General features: G+C 31.4%; 1 protein-coding gene across 2 annotated transcripts in view; it reads left to right on the top strand.

The window, feature by feature from the left end:
* Positions 1 to 99: 99 nt before the first annotated feature.
* The window catches only part of l(3)72Dn (UTP4 small subunit processome component l(3)72Dn), a 79,053-nt gene continuing 59,740 nt past the window's right edge, over positions 100 to 19,412 (top strand). The window contains exons 1-4 of one of the 2 annotated variants that reach the window (XM_035357342.2): positions 100 to 265; positions 10,930 to 10,984; positions 11,591 to 11,710; positions 12,261 to 12,332. In XM_035357342.2, coding sequence (XP_035213233.1) covers positions 162 to 265; positions 10,930 to 10,984; positions 11,591 to 11,710; positions 12,261 to 12,332 — 351 coding nt within the window. In that variant the 5' untranslated portion in view covers positions 100 to 161. The remainder of the gene's footprint in view (positions 266 to 10,929; positions 10,985 to 11,590; positions 11,711 to 12,260; positions 12,333 to 19,412) is intronic. The other variant, XM_035357340.2, reaches the window with a different exon arrangement.

Genomic DNA, 19,412 nt, shown 5'->3' on the forward strand with positions numbered 1-19,412 from the left:
AGCTAATACAATGCATTAAAAACTATATTTAGTAATACGTTTTCATTTCGGTGGTAAAAAATTTCCGTATTTATCTCTTCGGTACTTATATTAAAGCTGCAACTTTAACTGCCACTTTCGGACGCACGTGTTTGCGGAATGTTTACAAATTTTATGTCAAGATGAAATCCTTACGTGTTCATAGAATTAATTTTTTTGACCCACAGCCGAAAGCTATTAGATGTATAGGATATGACGAAACGTCTACACGTTTAGCTGTTTCAAGGTAAGTTATAACAGACTGAAATTGTATTCCATAGTACATTTATGCAAAATAAATAGTATTGTCTCCTGAAAACATGTGGTTTTGGTACATCTGCAGTGGTTCACAAAACTGAATAAACACTCATTTTTTTTTAACCATGGCTCAGTATTTGTTGTGTAGGTTTAATTTAATTTCTGTTGGTTAAATAAAGATTAATAAGGAATCAAAACATTCTGCTTGTGAAAGCGTTTGATGTAAAAGATTTAAATGTAGCGTCACAAAATTGAGTGAATACTTACATTATACTCGTTATTCACAGTGAAATTTACATTCTCTTGCATATCGTTTATACTAAATAATAAGTTTGACATGAACATTGGCCAAGAACCTACTGTCTGGCAAGCTGTTTTGCTCGTAGATTGCACTTATAATGACCATAAATATTCATTCATATTTAGAGATTGTTTACTGCCTAACACAGATTTTTAAAGCTTGTAAATCATCCAGTAACTCGTCATAGCCTTGTTTTATTTCACTCATAAAAACACAGTTTATATTTTGGGCCCTTTAAAAGGATTGCTGCCCAGGCCCTCTAAATTATATTTAATCACATTAGCGTCTGAAGACATTAATACAATAACCAAAATTATGTGTTTGACATCATTGAAAATTTGAAACAATTTTTGTTTTTCTGTTTTTAATGGTTATTTTCTTTAGTATAGCAAGTGTTTCACTGGCTCTACTCTTATATATGCTCTAAGATCACCAAATGTGGCGATATGTGTTCTGCGCTGGTTTTGGGAATGATGTTGTTTGTATGGCAACCCTTTTGATATTGAAATTTAACTCTTTTGCTCTAGTGGTTTAATTGCTCATTGGTTCGTGTCGTGCGTGTTTTGAAATGACCTATGTTGCAATGATAGACGTGGTGGAAAGATTTTAGGGTACTTTTCCGTTTTGCCGGCGCAAGCGATAAAGTCGCCAATAATGGTACAACTGATGCCAAACGGAATATCTGTGCTGGTAACCTTTTATGCCTCATTTTCAAAACAAGTCGCAGCCATTTCCCATTAGCAGATTATCTTTCAATACTGCCATACAATTATATAGATTTTTACAAGATAGTTGAATTTTGTGCCCTAAGACTATTCGAAGTAATTAAGTCAATTAGGATGCAATCAAACCGATCACCCGATGGCGAAAATATAGAAAAGGCAAAGTCAAGTGTTAAGTTCATGAATTCTAATGAGAATGCATTAGTGAAGTAAAGCACTGCAGTTTTGCATAATTTCTGAATAAGCTATTCGAACGAATGGAAATAATTCTTACATTTAAATTTGTATTCCAAATTAAGATTTAACTTGAAATTAATGTAGATAATTATTGAGAGAATTAGATTTTTGTAGAGTAGTTTACGTGAGATACGACCAGCCGGCAAACCAGGAATTTGAACCATGAAAGCATAACAAATTCTTAAATTTATGTCTTTTTACAAATTTGTCTTTATTTATTGGCTTTTTACAAAATTTTAAACCATATTAAAATGTTTATGCCTTCAGAATAAAAAGTTCTTAGAACTAACATTTGTTAACATTTTTTGTGTATACTGTTTGTTGTCGCCAACAAAGTCTGCTTGGCGAGATTTGCGCCGGCAAAACGGAAAAGTACCGATTTTAGTGTTGTAATTTAGATTGTGTGGAAAGTAAATTTAGTATTAAAAGGTACGATGTTGGAGTTATTAACGAGTCTTTCGTTCACGGGTATGCTTATGGGGATCGAAGTGTATGTTTGAAATTTCGGGTTTGCATCCGCAGAGAACCTGTTGGCACCGTTGCATTTTTACTCGCGAAGCTCGCGTTTCATCGACGATGAGCCAAGCCGTAAACGTTATATTTTGTAAACATGATTTTTAGTGCATGTAAATTGAAGTTAGCAGACAAAACAATATATTAAGCATATGGTAGTAAAAATTCACAGATAATAAGCATGTAGATGTAAAACTAGCTGGTTAAACGTGATATACGAAAATAAATTTGTATTAAATTCAAGTTAGCACAGAAAACAATATATTATTAAGCATAAGACAATATATAAGCATTTAGAACAAAAATAAAAATTCATTTAGAAAATATAAATTAGTATTAATATACTGAAATTAACTGGTTAAAAGCGATATACAAAAAAAATTGTCTTAAATTCCAGTTAACACAGAAAACAATATATTCCTTACACCAGCAGTGGTTTGCTAATTATGGGTAACCATATAAAATATTCATCTTCTCATTCGAAAAGACAAACATACAAATCTTAAAACCTTAACACTAAAAAGTACATACTAGATGATCTGAAGCGTACCCATATAAAATTAATTTAATATATTCCTTACACCATGGTGATGCATCAAACTATCCTGTCATCTTAGATAATCAATAATATTTTTTATTTCAATTTAATCATCTATTTATGTCACACCTGCCATCCTCTGAAAGGTTATTGTTAGAAAAGCATTAACAATATATAATCTTGTTAAAATTTTATGCCGTAAAAATTGATTTATTCTCATAATTTTAGATGACAATAGCCAATAATAAAAATAAAAGCATTACTTAATTACAGTCAAAAGTCGTTAATCCGGACTCGTCAGGACTTCGGCGACTCCGGATTATCGATTTTTCCGGATTATAGATCATCAGTTTAAATCTCGTAAGATGGCATGCAGAAATTCTAAAATTAAAAATATGAAACCGTAATTTATCAAATAAAGAAAGTTATGATCTAAAGGGTATCAAAATTTGCAAAAAGAAAAAGCTTAATATTTATTTGTTTACTTTATTAAACATTTCTTTCAATGTAAGTTGTTTAAATTTTGCTTCGTTTCATGTGATAATACTTTCTCTTTAATTCTATTAAACAGACATAATTTCTTGTTCAGTTATAAAGTTCCGCTGTTCAAGTCCTATAATTGCTGTGTCAAGAACACCGACTAATTTGTCAATCGAAATTTTTTCGTTTTCAATAACCTCTGTTACTTTTCTTCGCTATCGGAAGCGAATTATAATGACGAGAAACTTGTTTTAAATCATATCAAAGACGGAGCATATCGAGATGAAATACTACATTTGGTAAGGAATTATAAGCCAAATAAAATAAAAACATCTGCGCTGAAGATAAGGATAGTGCTGAAAAATCAACTTCCAATTCATTACGCGCCCGCCGTTGCGTTCCCCCCGCCGAGCAGCGTGAAATTGATAAACAGATTTTGGATTTCAAAACATACTTTCGCTTTAGATCCTTTACATATTAACAAATATATATCGGAAATTCTATTTGATATAATCGAAAGTTTAAGCTTACTTTTATAAAATTGCTCTTACAGTCTGCAAAAAATAATAAGATGGATCCAATTCAAAAATTAAGGAACAACGCAATCATCAACATTAACTGAAATAGATAATTAGATAATTTTAGCTTATACGTCTATTATACATAAAACGCGCACGCGAAAACATATTCTGCACTTGCGCACACTCATATGCGCAGTCGTAAAATGTCTTACGCGCACGCGTAAACGCCTATGCGCATGTGTCAACGCGGCGCATGCGCAGAAAGTTTTTAGTTTTGAGGTCCGGATTATAGATCATTCCGAATTATGGGTGTCCGAATTAACGACTTTTGACTGTATTTAATATGCACGTGCACATTTTTGCGGTCTACGAAAACAAATTATTTTAGACGTTGGAAACCTCATGGTTCTTAGAGCTGTTAATAATTAAAAACACAATGTGAACAGCCATGTTACAAATTAGCATTCACCCCTCCTTTCATCCTGAACCGAGAACCGGCATCTATCTACGAAAATATTTCTATCTATTCATTGTTAAAAAATTCACCAAAAATACTTGGCGAGAAATTTGTCGCCAAGCGAGGGCGTATATAAGAGTACTTCCGTTTTACTTTGTTTATGATATCAGTCAACACCAATTTCTAATCCTTTTTGTCAACATTATCCGTACATAAAAATATGTGTGCATGTATAACCACTTCAGCATTTCACTGTTGTAGACATTATTACAATTAATTCAGTATTAATCTCTACCAGATATAATAAAGATAGTCATTAAAAAGTATTTAACTTTTCTCATTGTGAAAAATATCTCAGAATTCTTAGAACAGTGTAATATGGATTATATATCAGATATGTCTTTTGATTTTAATGATTTTTAATAGCTATTTTAATCATTTGAATTTATTTCAGAGAACATTCATTTTCTGTCTATTATTGACTGTATCCAGGTCAAAATTCTCAGTTCTCTAGTTTTGAGATCTTTCTTCATGTTTCAGATTGTTGATGATGTGCTGAATCCATTTATGATTTATGTTACATATCCGTTTATGATAGACCATAGTCTGTTTGCTTCAAATCCAGTATTTTCCAACTATTGTGTTATAACTAGACACAGTTTTGCAATTTTCTGGAAAGGATATTTTTTTTTTTTTTTTAAATTAGACACTTAACTTCTAGATCAGGTTGTTTCTCTCCATTCTATAGTTCATTTCGTAATATCAGTTTGGAAATTATTATTGTAAATTCTGTCATAAGTTTTAAAGTAATATGCTATCAGTGTTGTAAACAAAAAATTAGTAGTAAGTTTAATTGCAAAACTGCTTAATAAATCATTAAAATTAGGCATGTGGCATATGTGCACGTGTAGAAAAATGTATACACTATTAATTAATTAAAATAAAATCAGGATTAGAATAATGGATGTGTCTTTGCAAGGCATAAGAAATTATTTTCAAGGTAATTGCTTAGTTTTGCTTTGTATGATTTCCCTTAAATTGACCATTATTTGGCAAATTTTTTCCCCACAAATCAAATTTCCATTGCAGGCTCTAAAAAAAATGACAATATATCACTTCAATATCAAAATTTAAAGCTAATTGTAATTTTGATAATTCATTTGTAAAATATTCAACTGCCTTAAATATTATGATAGACACTCGGGAACACTGAATATAGTGCACCAAGAAGGAAGAAAGGTACAATCACAAAACTTTTCGAATAAATACAGTCAGATCCAATAAGCAAATAATCCAAGTTTGATGGCAGCGTGCATGACTACACACTCTTCAGTGGCACTGCAAAAATAAGCCTTATGTAAACCATTGCATAAATGATGATTTATAAATGTGATGATCACATTCTGACTCTAGGAGAATTTTAGTAAACAAAGAATGTCGGTAGACATGTGAGAAGACATTTTTCACAGTTAAATGAGTTTGAAAAGAGCATGATCATTGGCATGGAAACTGCAGGCTAGTTAATGGGCCATGTTGCTCAGCAGGTTAATCATTTGGAGTAGGCTTTTAGAAAAATTTGGGAGCAGTAGATACAAGATAGTACCCAAATGCAGAAAACTGGATCTGGTGCGACCAAGAATACAATGAAGTAAGAGGAACGTGCAGCAAGTGCTTATGGATCCCACAGTGGCTCGTTCTATGCTACAATTAAATGTAGGGGTGCCAGTTCTTCCACAAACTATTTCTAGACTTTGCGGAAGCAAATCTGCTATCCAAGCACCCTTTTCATGTACTGCCTTTAACAATCAAACATCAGCAATTACATCTACAGTGGTGCCAAGCCAGGCCAATGTGGAATGCCACATATTGACACACATGATAACTGTGCATGCGTGTGGAAGCATCCTGTTGAAGGTACAATTCCACACACTGTTGCACGGCAAACTGCCTGCACCACAGGCATAATAATTTGGAAAGCCGTAGCCTATGATAGCCAGTCTACTCTGATTGTTGGACATTCTTCGACCCTACATGAGACCTTTTCTAAATTGTCTTCTAGGGGCAATTTTTTAGCAAAATGTTTGCTTGCATACAGCTTGAGTTGCTCAAGACTTCCTGCATCATGTTCAGACTCTTCCATTGCCACTCTGCTTCCCATTATAGACCATGTGGGGGACCATCTGAAATGCCAGATGCCACAATGTCACTTCTGTGCACGGTTTGAAGGTGTCTGTTCAAGGTTTATAGGCCTATCTGCCTCAGGACAACATCATATGTCTAATCAACTCAATGCCAGACCATATTGCAGCAGGAAGCAGTGTGATGCACTAGTGAATTTGTGGTGTATTTGTCTAATTGTACACACTGTATTTGTTTGTCTTGATTTCAGGATTACATTAATCTCTCATTTGTATCATCACGTGTAATAAATTTCATTTCAATCCTGTACTTCTTTCTTGGTGGTCTATTTTCAGTGTTTTTGAGTGTATTTCTGTATATAAGTTGAGAATTTTTTTAACTTTTTCTAAAGCTAAATTATGATGTTTGGCTTCTATACAGATCCGCTAATTTCTCAAAATTTATAGGTATATACATAGGTTCATTGCATAATAATTTTATTTCTTTAATTAATATTTTTTAAGTTTATGAAAAGCATTGGTACTTTTCCATTTTGCCGGCATAAATGATAGTCATCAAAAATGGTACAGCCGAAGCCAAATGGAATATTATCGCTGGTAACCTTTTACGCTTCATTTTCAAAACAAGTCGCAGCCATTTCTTATCAGATTGATTGTTTCTTTCAATACTGGCATACAATTACATAGAATTTTTATCCAGATGGTTCAATTTTATGCCCTAAGGCTATTCGTGGTAATTAGTCAATTAGGATGCAATCGCATTGCTCATCTGAAGGCGAAAATATAGAAAATGCAAAGTCAAGGGTTAAATTCATCAGTTCTAATGAGAATGCGCTAGTGAAGTAAAGTACTGTGGTTTTACATAATTTCTGAGTGAGCTATTCGTACGAATTGCAATAATTCTTACATTTAAATTTGTATTCCAAATTAAGATTTAACTTGAAATTAATGTAGATAATTACTGAGAGAATTAAATTTTTGTAGTGTAGTTTACGTGAGATGAGATCACTTGGGATCACATGGTATGAAACGGCAAATCAGGATGTTGTACCATGAAAGCATCTAGTAAATTCTTATTTTCAAAATTGTTTATAATGATGATTTGGTATGTCATAGTCAACATGCAAAATTTGCATCTTGCTTTCTGCATTCTTAAACTTGTTTTTCATTTATAGAGAAATGCCAGGCAGTCATATTGTTGTTAGAATTTTTGGTAAAAATATATTTACAGGTGCCCCTTGGTGAAAATTGGTGATACATGGAGACTGAGTTTGTGCAATTCTTTGACTTGTTATTTTGGCTTTGTATAGCGGAAATTTTTACGTCAAACACCCCCACTACACAAATCCAAAATAACAAGTCAAAGAATTGCACAAATTCTGTATACATGTACACATCAACCTATTTCCACTTAAAAGAAGTCAGACAGAAGCATAGCTAGGGTTTTCAGCACCTGGGGACAACTGAAGATTTTACACCCTTTTCTATGTGACAAGAATGAAAAATTTTGTAACATGAATTTGGCACCCCCTGGATGCTGCAACTGGGAACAAATGTCTCCCCTTGCCCCACCCTAGCTATGCCACTGATCAGAGAATTGTACAAACTATTCATTGCACACTCCCTTGACTTTGTCCATATCAATCTAACAGGTGTCTCAAAAAGAACGCCGGATTTGAATCTACTATAAATCGAATTTATTTATTTGAAAGAAGCAAGAAAAAACACACCATGTACAGACACATTTCGTTCTGTCCATGAAATTAACCATCACTCGCTCACACATTTCTCCATCAACTTCGTTGAGAACCCATTGAATTCCTTGTTTGAGTTCCAACAGATTACAGGGTTTGTTTTTGTAAACTCGTGACTTAGTGTACCCCATAGGGAAAAGTCACAATATCGAGGTGGATAGGTTTGGTCTCCTCATAATGAGAGTAGTCTGTCTGGGAACTTCTCACGCAGCAGAGCAATTGTGTCTCCTGAAGTGTGGCAAGTTGCACTGTCTTGTTGGAACCAGAAATTTGCGATGTTTATTTGATCCAACTGGGGCCAAAAGAAATTAGTGAGCATCGCACGATAACGAACTCCAAAAAAATAAGGACCGATTAAACCCCCACTCCAAATTGCACGCGAAACCGTAACTCGGTGAGGATGCATGTCTTTTTCGTGAATTACTCTTGGATTCTCTGATCACCGTATTCTGCAGTTATGTTTATTCACAAAGTTGTTTAAATGAAAGTGAGCTTCATTTGAGAAAATGGTGCACTTTGTGAAATCACTTGTATCTCGTTCTTTTTCCAGGTTCCATTGTACAAATTGTCATCGCTTTCCATGATGTGCTGGTTTAAGTTCCTGTGTTAACTGAACTTTGTATGGGTGTAAATGTCAATCTTTCGATAAGATTCTATGCATTGTTGCTGAACACATGTTCATTTCTTGAACACAACGGCGACATGATTTTTCCGGACTCGCAGTGACCGAATCAAGCATAGCAGCAACATTTGCCTCACTCCGGCCTCTTTGAGGGCATCCCAGGCTTTTGATGTCTACTGTTGAAACAGTTTTTTCAAATTTCTTGATCAATCTATGAACAGTGGATTCATTTGGTGCATTGTTGTGTTCCATAATTGTACAGAGTTTTTGAGTGGTTTCCACGAAACTTTCACCATTTTTGTAGCGAGTTTTCACAATCAACACTCACTGTTCCATGCTGTATCTTTCCATGACTATACACCACAAACATTAACCTGGAAAACAAAAGCAGAGTATCAAAACATAACCTCGTTGATCAGTGATAACAAAACATGCAAAAACAATGTTGCCAACAACAACAAATAAAAATAACAGGCTTTTCAAATCCTGCATTCTTTTTGAGACACCCTATATATTCATTTAAAAAGTCAAAGGACCAGCCAACAAAAAAAATATATAATCTCAATAAACTACATTTTAAATCAAACAATGAAATAACGTAAAAAAAAGAAATTCATCTTTGCACTACACAAAGGAAATATTCACTTACCTTATTTACAAATTCCGTGTCTTCAGTCAAACAAAATTCCTTAACAGCATCCAAAAACTTCCTGAAATTATCTGAACTAGAATATGTATACTGGCATCACCACATAAATTCACAAAAATAAGAGTAAAAGATATCCTGTGACATATGACCATATGCATTTTCTTTGTACAAACAGGACACTTCTAATGGCTACTAATTAAACCTTCATTTACACACCAGTCAAGTAATGTTTTTTTCCCTTTTATTCCAAATCGCACAGAAACTTAAAATTATTCTTACCATATTCAGCCATTTTACTGTATAAACCACAAAATAACAGCGTACTTCTTATCCAAAATCTGACATGCAAACAAGTTTTTCCAGATCTTTTCCCATGATTCAAATTCACCGCAATCACACAACCAATTATGTCATAATAGGGTTTCCAAAGCATACCATAAATGAAACAACAGCTTAGCGATAATCCAAGGGGCACCCTTAAATCTACTCTAAGCGAATTTTCATCAAACATGATCACTTGTAATTTGAATTTTGCTGTATTAGAATTTCTTTTCATGCTCATCTTTTAGGCAAAAAATAAAATGGCACAGAAAATAAGACTAGCACAGATACCACAAGATCGTATACAAGACAAAAATAAATGGAAAAAATGTACTAATAGTTAAAATTATAATCTTTGATATCTGGCATTTTGCTTTATAGAAATTTGATGGAAAATAATCCAACATTTTATCTGCTTAGCAATATTTTTGGATTAAGCTATATTGAAGGGTGTCCCTTGGATTGTCACGAAGTTGTTTCATTTATGGTAACCTAAGTAGTTGAATGTTGTGGAAAACCTATTATGATGTAATTGGTTGCATGATTGTGGTGAATTTGAATGATGTGAAAAGATTAAGGGCTTAGGAAGTATGGTGGTTATTTTGTGGTTTACATAGTAAAATGGCTGAATGTGGTAAGATTAATTTGAAGTTTATTATTTATTTTGTCTCTGTGTAGCAGCGATTTTTGGCACTACAAGAGCCAAATTAACAAGTCAAAGAATTGCACAAACTTGGTGTCCATGTTTCGCCAATTATCACGAAGGGGCACCCGTAAATATACTTTTACCTATTTTTGCTCTCCTGGTAACATGTTTGAACATTATAGTTTTTTCATTTCAGCTATGGGTCTTGAATTTTGGATAAATTTTTTAAGGGAAAAATTATCCTTCATCTATACACAGATTAGCATATATTTAGAAATGTACAGTATTGTTTTGAAAAAATGGCATGATTTTTCTTCAGTATAAAATTGAAATTAAAAAATTTTAAACACTATTAATTTAGTTAATGAAATGTTGTTGAATATATGTATATTTACTTTTTAAATCTGTTTAAAATGTACAAATACTCTTTTGTACGGGTTTTTAGATTAACTCAAGATTTTTTATCCTGCTAAGGTTTGTTTCACAGAGGCCAGTTAATTAAATCTATTGAATATTATTTTTTATCTGTTCATCTTGCATATAAGAGATAAACAGATAACATAAATAAGTCTGTTACAACATTTTCTGTATCTTTCAAATTTAATGGATTACTGAGAGAATTAATTAAATTTTTATATTTTATAAACATGTTATTATTAAAATATGTATTGAACACTATTTTATATTATTGAAGCAGTGTTTGTGAAGTTGACCTACTTCCATTAAATAACAAGTATATCTATTTGTATTTCAGAGCTGATTCATCCATAGAAATCTGGGATGTCAAGAAATATCCATATCTAGAAAAGGTTTACACTTTAAATTAATTTTGCATTGTGTTATTAATTATCTTATAGTATGTTGTTTTTAAATGTAATTTCATATCATGTTATTTTTAAATATATTTTTCTTAACTTGACTAGTATTTTGCTTTCATTATTTTTATCACTTTTTTGGAAAATGGAATTTTTTAATGTGGTAAAAATATTGAATCACTTTTTAGTGTTATTGAAATTTCAGTTTTCAATAATAATTAAAGCATCGCTGAGATGCTACATATTATAATAACAGTTAATTTGGGTTTTCAGTATAAGTGGTCACCTTATAGAGATGACATTAATTTCTTTTTATATATGATTTGTTGATGAATTTCGTACAATATTATTTCATACTAAAATATTACAAGTAGAAATTTTTGTAAAACTGATGGATTTTGCAATTCATTGCTTTTGATCACAGATATGTTTGAAAAAACTTGGAGCAGATAAATCTGTTGGTTAAATTTTTACTCAGTGTAAATATGCTCAAAGATATTGTGATAAGATGATCAGTATTTAGCTAGAAATAAAATAAATTATGTTTATGTTATACCAGAATTTAATTCATATTTCTAAAAGCAAGTATAATTTTTTTAGGTGATTCCAGGATCTTCAACAACATCAGTGGAAACATTAGCATGGTGTAATGACCGTTTATTTTCTGCTGGATTGCATGGTTATATAGCAGAACATAATCTAAATACTTTGATTCCAAAGGTATGTATTCTCTGCATTATTATATCATACTTTTCTGTTGAAAATAAAGTCTGGCTTTTACCTATGGAAGTTTAAAAAAAAGTGCATATCATGTATAAAAGCTTAAAATAGATCGGAAAGAAAAGCAGGCCATTTAGTTTATAAAAATTTTTACTGACCTTGATGAAGTTTTTACTAATTGGATTAGTCTGAAAGAAGAGGTAGAAAACTCTTTATCAGAGTTAGCTATTGTAATTAAAAGTTCAAAACTATAGCTCTATTACCTTCAGGCTTAGGTAGCTTTGTGCCATCAGTATGATAAGAATAATCTTTCTGTAAAAAGGTAACAGAACAACAGATAGAGAATAATAGTGTACAGTCATAAGAACTCCCCGATTTATTCTTAAACGGTTTTATATTTTTTCCTAAAAATAGATTAACAAAGTTTTAACTTGATCTATATCTTTCTTTTGTCCATGTAAATATGTCCTGTGTTATATTTAATTTATGTAAATCAATAGAAAATGTTTTGTTTGTTTCTTTTTTTCTTATCATAATTTTCTTATTTTAGTATCAGCTTTCTGTAACTTCTGGATGTCCAATCTGGTGCATGTCTGTTAATGAAGATAAAACATGTTTAGCTGTGAGTATTTATAATAATTTTGGCTTAATCCATTATAAAAATAAAAAGCATGCAGTTCAAAATCAATTTTAAGCAAAAGGAACTTTGCATTTCATATTAGCATATATGAATTCTGGGGGAGAGAGATGGAAATCTATTTCCATAAAATATTAAAGAAATCCACAGAAGTACAAAAAGAGAAAATATCAGTGCTGAAAAAGTAAAATAATACAAGGTAACCCAAAAAGTTCTTGCCATTTTGGACAGTCAGAAAGAAAAAGTCATAAAACAAATAATAACCACCTCAAAGTAATCAGCATCCAGTACTTTTTGCCAATAAGTGGCTAGCTGTGCAATGCCATCGTGGTGAAACTCAGGAATCTTGGATACAAAGAAGTCTGTGAGGGCCTTTTTGAGGTCTGACCGGTTGTTAACCCTTAGCCTGTCGAGTAATTACCTGCGAATCTCTTTAAAACTGTCACTAGTTTTGGACCGAACTTCCGTAAAATGTCGCGAAAATAACCCTAAACCTCTGAAAATTGTCAAGCAGTTCTTTTGTTATTTCCCATCCGTCCCAGAATTTTACTTCAATGATTCCACTAAGTGAGAATGATTGGCTGTATATTGTTCGGTAGCTGTGAGCTCTCAAGAGAATTGCAAAAGGCTAGACTCTCCGTGCGTCTTAATGCCGCAGGCTACAGCTGCGAAACTTGAAAGTTTCCTTCCCTTAAACAATCTTATCTCTACATATCTTCTCTTCATATAATAAATGAGAGTCTGTCTGTGTGTGTGCGCCTTTCGTTCGCGCTGCGCGTAAGCTAATATACCCACGGCTACGAAATTTGGTACATAGGTACATCTACACAAGAGCCAGTGCACTTCGAAGCGATTTTTTCGAAATTCAAATTTTTTTTATTTCATGTTTTGTGATGAAATCGTGTCATTTTAAAACATAATGGGCTATAGGAAAGCGAGATTTTACTCTACACACTCCATTTTCACATCGTCATGAAACGTAGGCACTTAGCTATTTTACGAACTTAAAATAAATTTTGTGTTTCAATAAATCGATTAAATATGAATTTATTTAACAAAGGGAGCTTAACACTTTTTCAATGGGATTTTTTCTAAAAAGGTTTATTTTTAAAAATGTACAGTTTATTTTTCTTTGATTTTTGGACACGTTAAACTTTTATCCTCTTGAATGCTTTTACAAAAAGAATTTTGGAAAAATGATAATATTTTGTATTTTTAAAAGATTTTTAAATGAAGCTTCAGAGTACATTTCTCATATCTCACATCTTTAAAAATGTGATTTTGGCAACAATTTTCCTGTCTTATTGTTGTTGATAGATTTTTGATGAAATCGCATCATTTTGAATAGTTTCATTCTTTTAGAAATATGGGTTTGGCAACAATTTTTCATCGTATTTCTTATGTCACTGTTTTTAAGAGATTGGCATATTTCATTGTCATTTTTATATAAATATAATATATTTTTATTGATTTTTTTTTTTTTTTTTTTTTTTTTTTTTTTGATAAAGTTGTTCTGTGGAGTAAAATTCTGCGCGGAATTTTATGTTTTTTGAGTTGCTTTCATGTCATTTTTTTGCTTATTTCACTGTTTATAAGATACTGAAAAGTTTTGCATGATTTTTGTTCTTCTACGGAAAGTTGGTTAATTTTTTAATTAAGATAATTAATATTTGTATTAAGAGATATAGCTTATTTCATTATAATTTTTTCCCTTGAAAACATAACCCTTGAAACATAAGATAAAATATCATTAATTATACTTTGCTTTTCAGAATATTTTGTTTTTTGCATTCCTTTATTTTATTTATTGCTCATTTCACTGTTTTTAAGATATTGAAAAGTTTTGACTGATTTTTTTAGGAAACAAAGTTATTAACCTCCTTTATACCATTTGAGTTCTTAAGATTTTGCAAAGGGAATTTGGTTAATTTATTTATTAGGATAATTAATATTTGTATTAAGGGACATTGCTTATTTCATTGTAATTTTGTTATACGTAATAACTTTTTTTATGAAGTTGTTCTGCAGAGTAAAATCCTACGCAGTTTTTAAATTTTACGTTTGGAGTTCCCTTCAGCCATTTTTCCAGTACATTTAAAATCCAAACGAAGGCTCGCAGCGAAGCTGATAGTTTTCAAATAAATTGGTTTTAAAATTTACCCGGTTAAATTTTAAATTATTACGCATTTTTAACCTAAGTAACCTAAATCTGTATGTCACTGATTATCACCGGAATTTCAATGCAGACTGATTAAACTGCTATCACTAAAATTTTATTCTGACAAATATCTGGTGCAATTTTCATTCCTTCTGAGATATTGCTGAAACATTTCGTATTATTTCCGATTTTCTGTATTTTTGTTATTAATTAAAAATCTTTAAAACCTTCAGCATTTTCCTATATTCTTCAACTGCAGGCAACTAATAATTATTTTAAATAATTTCTTTTTTCCTTAATTATTACGTAGTTTTAAGAGAGTAATAAACGAAATATTTGGGTGTTTTTAAGGGTGGTAATATTAATATTAAATTTGCATTTTACTTTTTCATATACATTCAAGATATTCAGAAAGGGAATTAAAACATGAAATCGTTTTCAGTGTATAATAAATTTATTGATTCAAATTAAAAATTCTTGTTTTCCTGTCCAAGAAACACTAGTAAACTTTATCTGAAATAGGAAAGATGAGGCATATTAATAACAAACAAAGCAGTTAATTTGGAAGTCAAAGAACAAAAATCAGCGGTATATTTTCAAATTTTCACAGGACTAGTTTCGATGGTTTTACCGAACCATCATCTTCAGCTGCAAAAGCGCAAATGAACGAGATAAGATATAATGAAAATTAAATTGTGAAAATTTGAAAATATAACGCTGATTTTTGTTGTTTGACTTCCAATTTAATGTTTGTTCGGCTTGTTATTGTATCTTAATTAAACAAAGCAATGTTGTTACTTATTAGCTTACAATATAATTTATTCAATATGGTATTTTTGTAAAGAAAGAGTGTTGCTGTACATTTGGTAAAGTATAAATAAGCATTTCATTTAATAATTATAAAAGTTATTAATTATTTAATAATTAATCATAAGAATATGAATAATTAAATATTTTTTCGGAGATATATTTTCCGGCGATATTTTTTTTTCTAGGGATCCCAGCATACATTTTTGAAGCATTATGCTCTAAATAAATGTCTTGTTTAAACATAGCATTTATTGTTGACAAATCTCCAACCAAAGGAAATACCTTACTAGGGAGGATATTCAAACAAAAATTTTTATTAGAATAAATATTTTCGTTATTTTAATACTACTAATAACATACAAACATTAGTTTAAGTTCACTATAGTTGAGTGAATAAGATTGCTGGATGTTGGTATTTTGTTGTTGGCAACCGAACAGTTTAGCTGCTTGTGGTATTTATGATTTTCCCGATGCGTAACGTGAATTCAAGCCAATTTTATTTAGAAAATTGCCCACAAAGGTGTTCTCTTAAAGCAGATAACCCATGACTTCTTAAAAACTGTAAAATATAATCCGTGGATATTTTCCGTTATACGATAACACGACGAAAATGATTTCCTATACGAAACATATGATCAGCGCTGTTATTGCCCGCCGTTTAATTAAATGCATCCATCTTATTCCTTACAATTAATTTTCCTTTTTCAAAGAAAGTTTGATTTCAGTAAAATGTACTATTTACAATGTGTCATTTTATTTTGCTCGTTTTTTATGCAAATATTCAAATTCAGATAGGTATTGCGTAAGTTCAGAAAGCCAACTAGTCTCCAAGCGGTAAGATAGCTGAGCACCGGTAAATTCTAGCGGCTGCATGGGGGGTTTAGGGGTTTTTCATAAGTACAATTGATTGTGAATTAACAGTTTGCTTCCCACAAAAACAATCTACCCCGAAGACTTCCTTTCCCTTAGACAAATAGGTCCTGTGTGCTTTATCATAATCCAAAATCTTAAGCGTAAAAATCTTTTATCGTAGCCGATGATGACGATAAAATATTTTCTATCTGATGTGTCAAGTTAGCATAATTGTATATTTCTAACGAAAATTGTTTGGCTCATGTTACCCTATAATGAAAAAAAGATTCAAATCGGTTTTTAGCTTAAACAGTATTTTCATTATTAATTATATCATGAATTTTATCAATAGTATTCTTAGTATTAATTGCAGGCATGTATTCAAGAATATAATATACACAAAGCTGTGTCTAATGATTACGGCTAATTTTTATATAAAATTTTATAGTATAAAAATTTAGGTTCATAGGTCAGCCATATTTGAAAGAGTACTTGTGTATTATAAGAAAAGAGAGAGAGAAATTTAAGAATCAAAAAATTTACCACGAAGTAATGTAAAAATGCAATAGAATACAAAAGAGTACAATACCATTTCATGTTTTGTGGAGATACTTGAAGACAGAAACATGTTTCAGCTGTATTCGTTCATCGGAGAAAAACTTTTCATATGAAGCTATTTTTTTTCAAATCTTTCAATATACAAGTAATACAAAAGCAGTATAGGAATTTCTTTTCTTAATACCCAACCGAAGAGCTGAGGGGAAGTACAATGATTAACATACAATATGTGCCTTGATTTATTTTGCTTTACATGCAATTTCCTTATATATGTAAAACAAAATAAACTTTCACCCATTCCAAGATTTCAAGAACTCACAGAGAGAGAGAAATATCTATAACAAATTTTATTGCTGTTTGACTGATTGCTTCGGAAACAATAAGTCTTCCAACTCAAGCTTTCAAGCTTCAAGCTATTCAAATACGAACGCTTCTCAGCAAAGCCATTTGGACAGCATCTGCTTTGTTAAAAAAAACCTTTTGGAGGTAAAATCATCCGCTTCATCGGGTTTTTCAAACAAAGCAGTCAGTGGTCCTGTTACTACCTGCTGACATAGCGAAATTTCTCAGAAACTTTTGTTCGAAGAAAACGAGTTTTATATTTTTAAGAATTTCCATTCTGACAGCAAGATTTTGTTATTTTTCATATATAGATGAAAAGAAACTAATTTGTTTTTAATAAAGAAGAAAAAATTAATAAGCTCATTTAAATTTTTTACACAGCACCGAGTAAGAAGACGAAATTTAATTTTCTTTATAAATATTTTTCTCAGACAATAATTTAGTGTTTTTCAAATTACGAGAATAGCGCGTTAGTGTATGCATTTTCAAATCAGATTTATTTAATTAATATATATGGATATGCCGAACAAGCACACTTTCGCACACATACACTGTATATTAGTACATACATAAAAATGAAATAAAATTTGAAAACAAGCAATTTAAAAACTACTGTATTGAAAAATTATTGAAAATTTGTTTTTACCTCTTTTCTTCTTTCTCTTTTTTCGTTATATACATTTACTTCAGTTTTTTTATATGCATTTACTTAATTTATTTTCTTATATGCATTTACTTAATTTTATTTTGTTATATGCATCTGTTAGTGTTTTTGAAAAATTTTTAGATTTTTTGAGTATGGCAAAGGAAACGAGATCTATCAGCTGAAAGCAATGAATGTCTCCATGGACGACTTTCTAAGTAAAACATACTCATGTTCATGTTACACATAGGAAAAATCACAAAATTCAACCAGTTCGTTTGTTTGGGTTCGAATACGAATTGAAATAGCAATAATCAGATATCTTAGCCAGGAGGCCATTGATTGGTTTTGACAGATTTGGAAACCTAATAAATAGTATTTAATAAATATAATATTATTAAACGAATCGGATTTATATAAACCAAATAAAATTCTTATATCGAACACAACTAAAATTCGATATAACTTACACTGATAAACTGATGTGTAATAACACTGATAAATTAAAATACTAAACGGAATATACATTAATTCGACATAGATAATTTTTCGTAATGTATTTCGCTGGGAATGTCTGGCCGCAAAATCCTGATTATATATATCCTTATTTTAAGGTTATCACATATCGGATGGTTTGACTTTTACCTCAAAACACAAAGAATCCACAAAATTCAGTAAAATTAATAACTTTATTTCCCTGTTGAAAATTCTCTGAATCTTTTCAAATATAAAAGCACACGCGCCAAGCAGTTTGCTTTAAATAAATATATGCAGCAACGAGAAGATGCGCTTTTGACAGCAACTCGTTTTGAAAATCGAAAATTTTTCTAAATGTAAGAGATTTGTCGCTTAAATTAATTTTTCATTAAACAAAAAAAACAAAATAGAATCGCATATTATTAAAAGAATTTTATTCATAATTCAGGTTCTGAAAACAAGAACATTGTTGTTATAAAAAACAAAGAAAAAATAAACAACATATTTCATTCAACGGGGGCCAACTTTGGCGCATGAACTTTTCAACATAAAAATATTTGAAGCATGTTATGGATAAAGGTTTATTTGATTATGGCAAAGTACTCGATGGTTATTTGCCTAAGGTGAAGGATGCCTTCGTTCGAGGACTGCCTAACGGAAATTGGCTTGCATACATGTTACACATATGAAAAACTAAGAATATCATCCTGGCAACCAGCACGTTTGCCAGGATTCGAACCCCCGGACAGAACCACCAGTTGTTCCGTTAGACTCCGCTCAGTCGCTGGTGGGCTGTCCGATAACGGAAAAGTTCAAAATTTCATATTAGAGGAAAAGTGGTAGCATAGTATAATTCAAAGTTATTGCCATTTCAGTAATGTGAAGAGATTTCAAGAATGTTTGATTATTTTATTTAGTTTATGACAAACTAAATAAAATAATTAAACATTCTTGGAATCGCTTCTCTTAACAACACAACCCGAGCGAGGACTCGTAGTCAAGGCACGTCATCATGGAAAGCTAACTAAAATTGTCTCATATTCACATTAAACATGCGCAACAAACATTCGCTAAAACTGGTATGCAGGCAATCCATTCATCAGGATTTGAACCCGCTTCAAACTATTAGTATTCAACGATTTTACCGCTACTTCGTTGGCGGCCTTTTGTAGTATCTATAAGAAAAGTAATCGCAAAGACACAATCATTGCGTACCGACGGATGA

This window comes from Stegodyphus dumicola, chromosome 6 (genome assembly GCF_044657685.1).
Source record: "Stegodyphus dumicola isolate Sdum_Otavi_A_Nest chromosome 6, ASM4465768v1".
NCBI classification, from domain to species: domain Eukaryota; kingdom Metazoa; phylum Arthropoda; class Arachnida; order Araneae; family Eresidae; genus Stegodyphus; species Stegodyphus dumicola.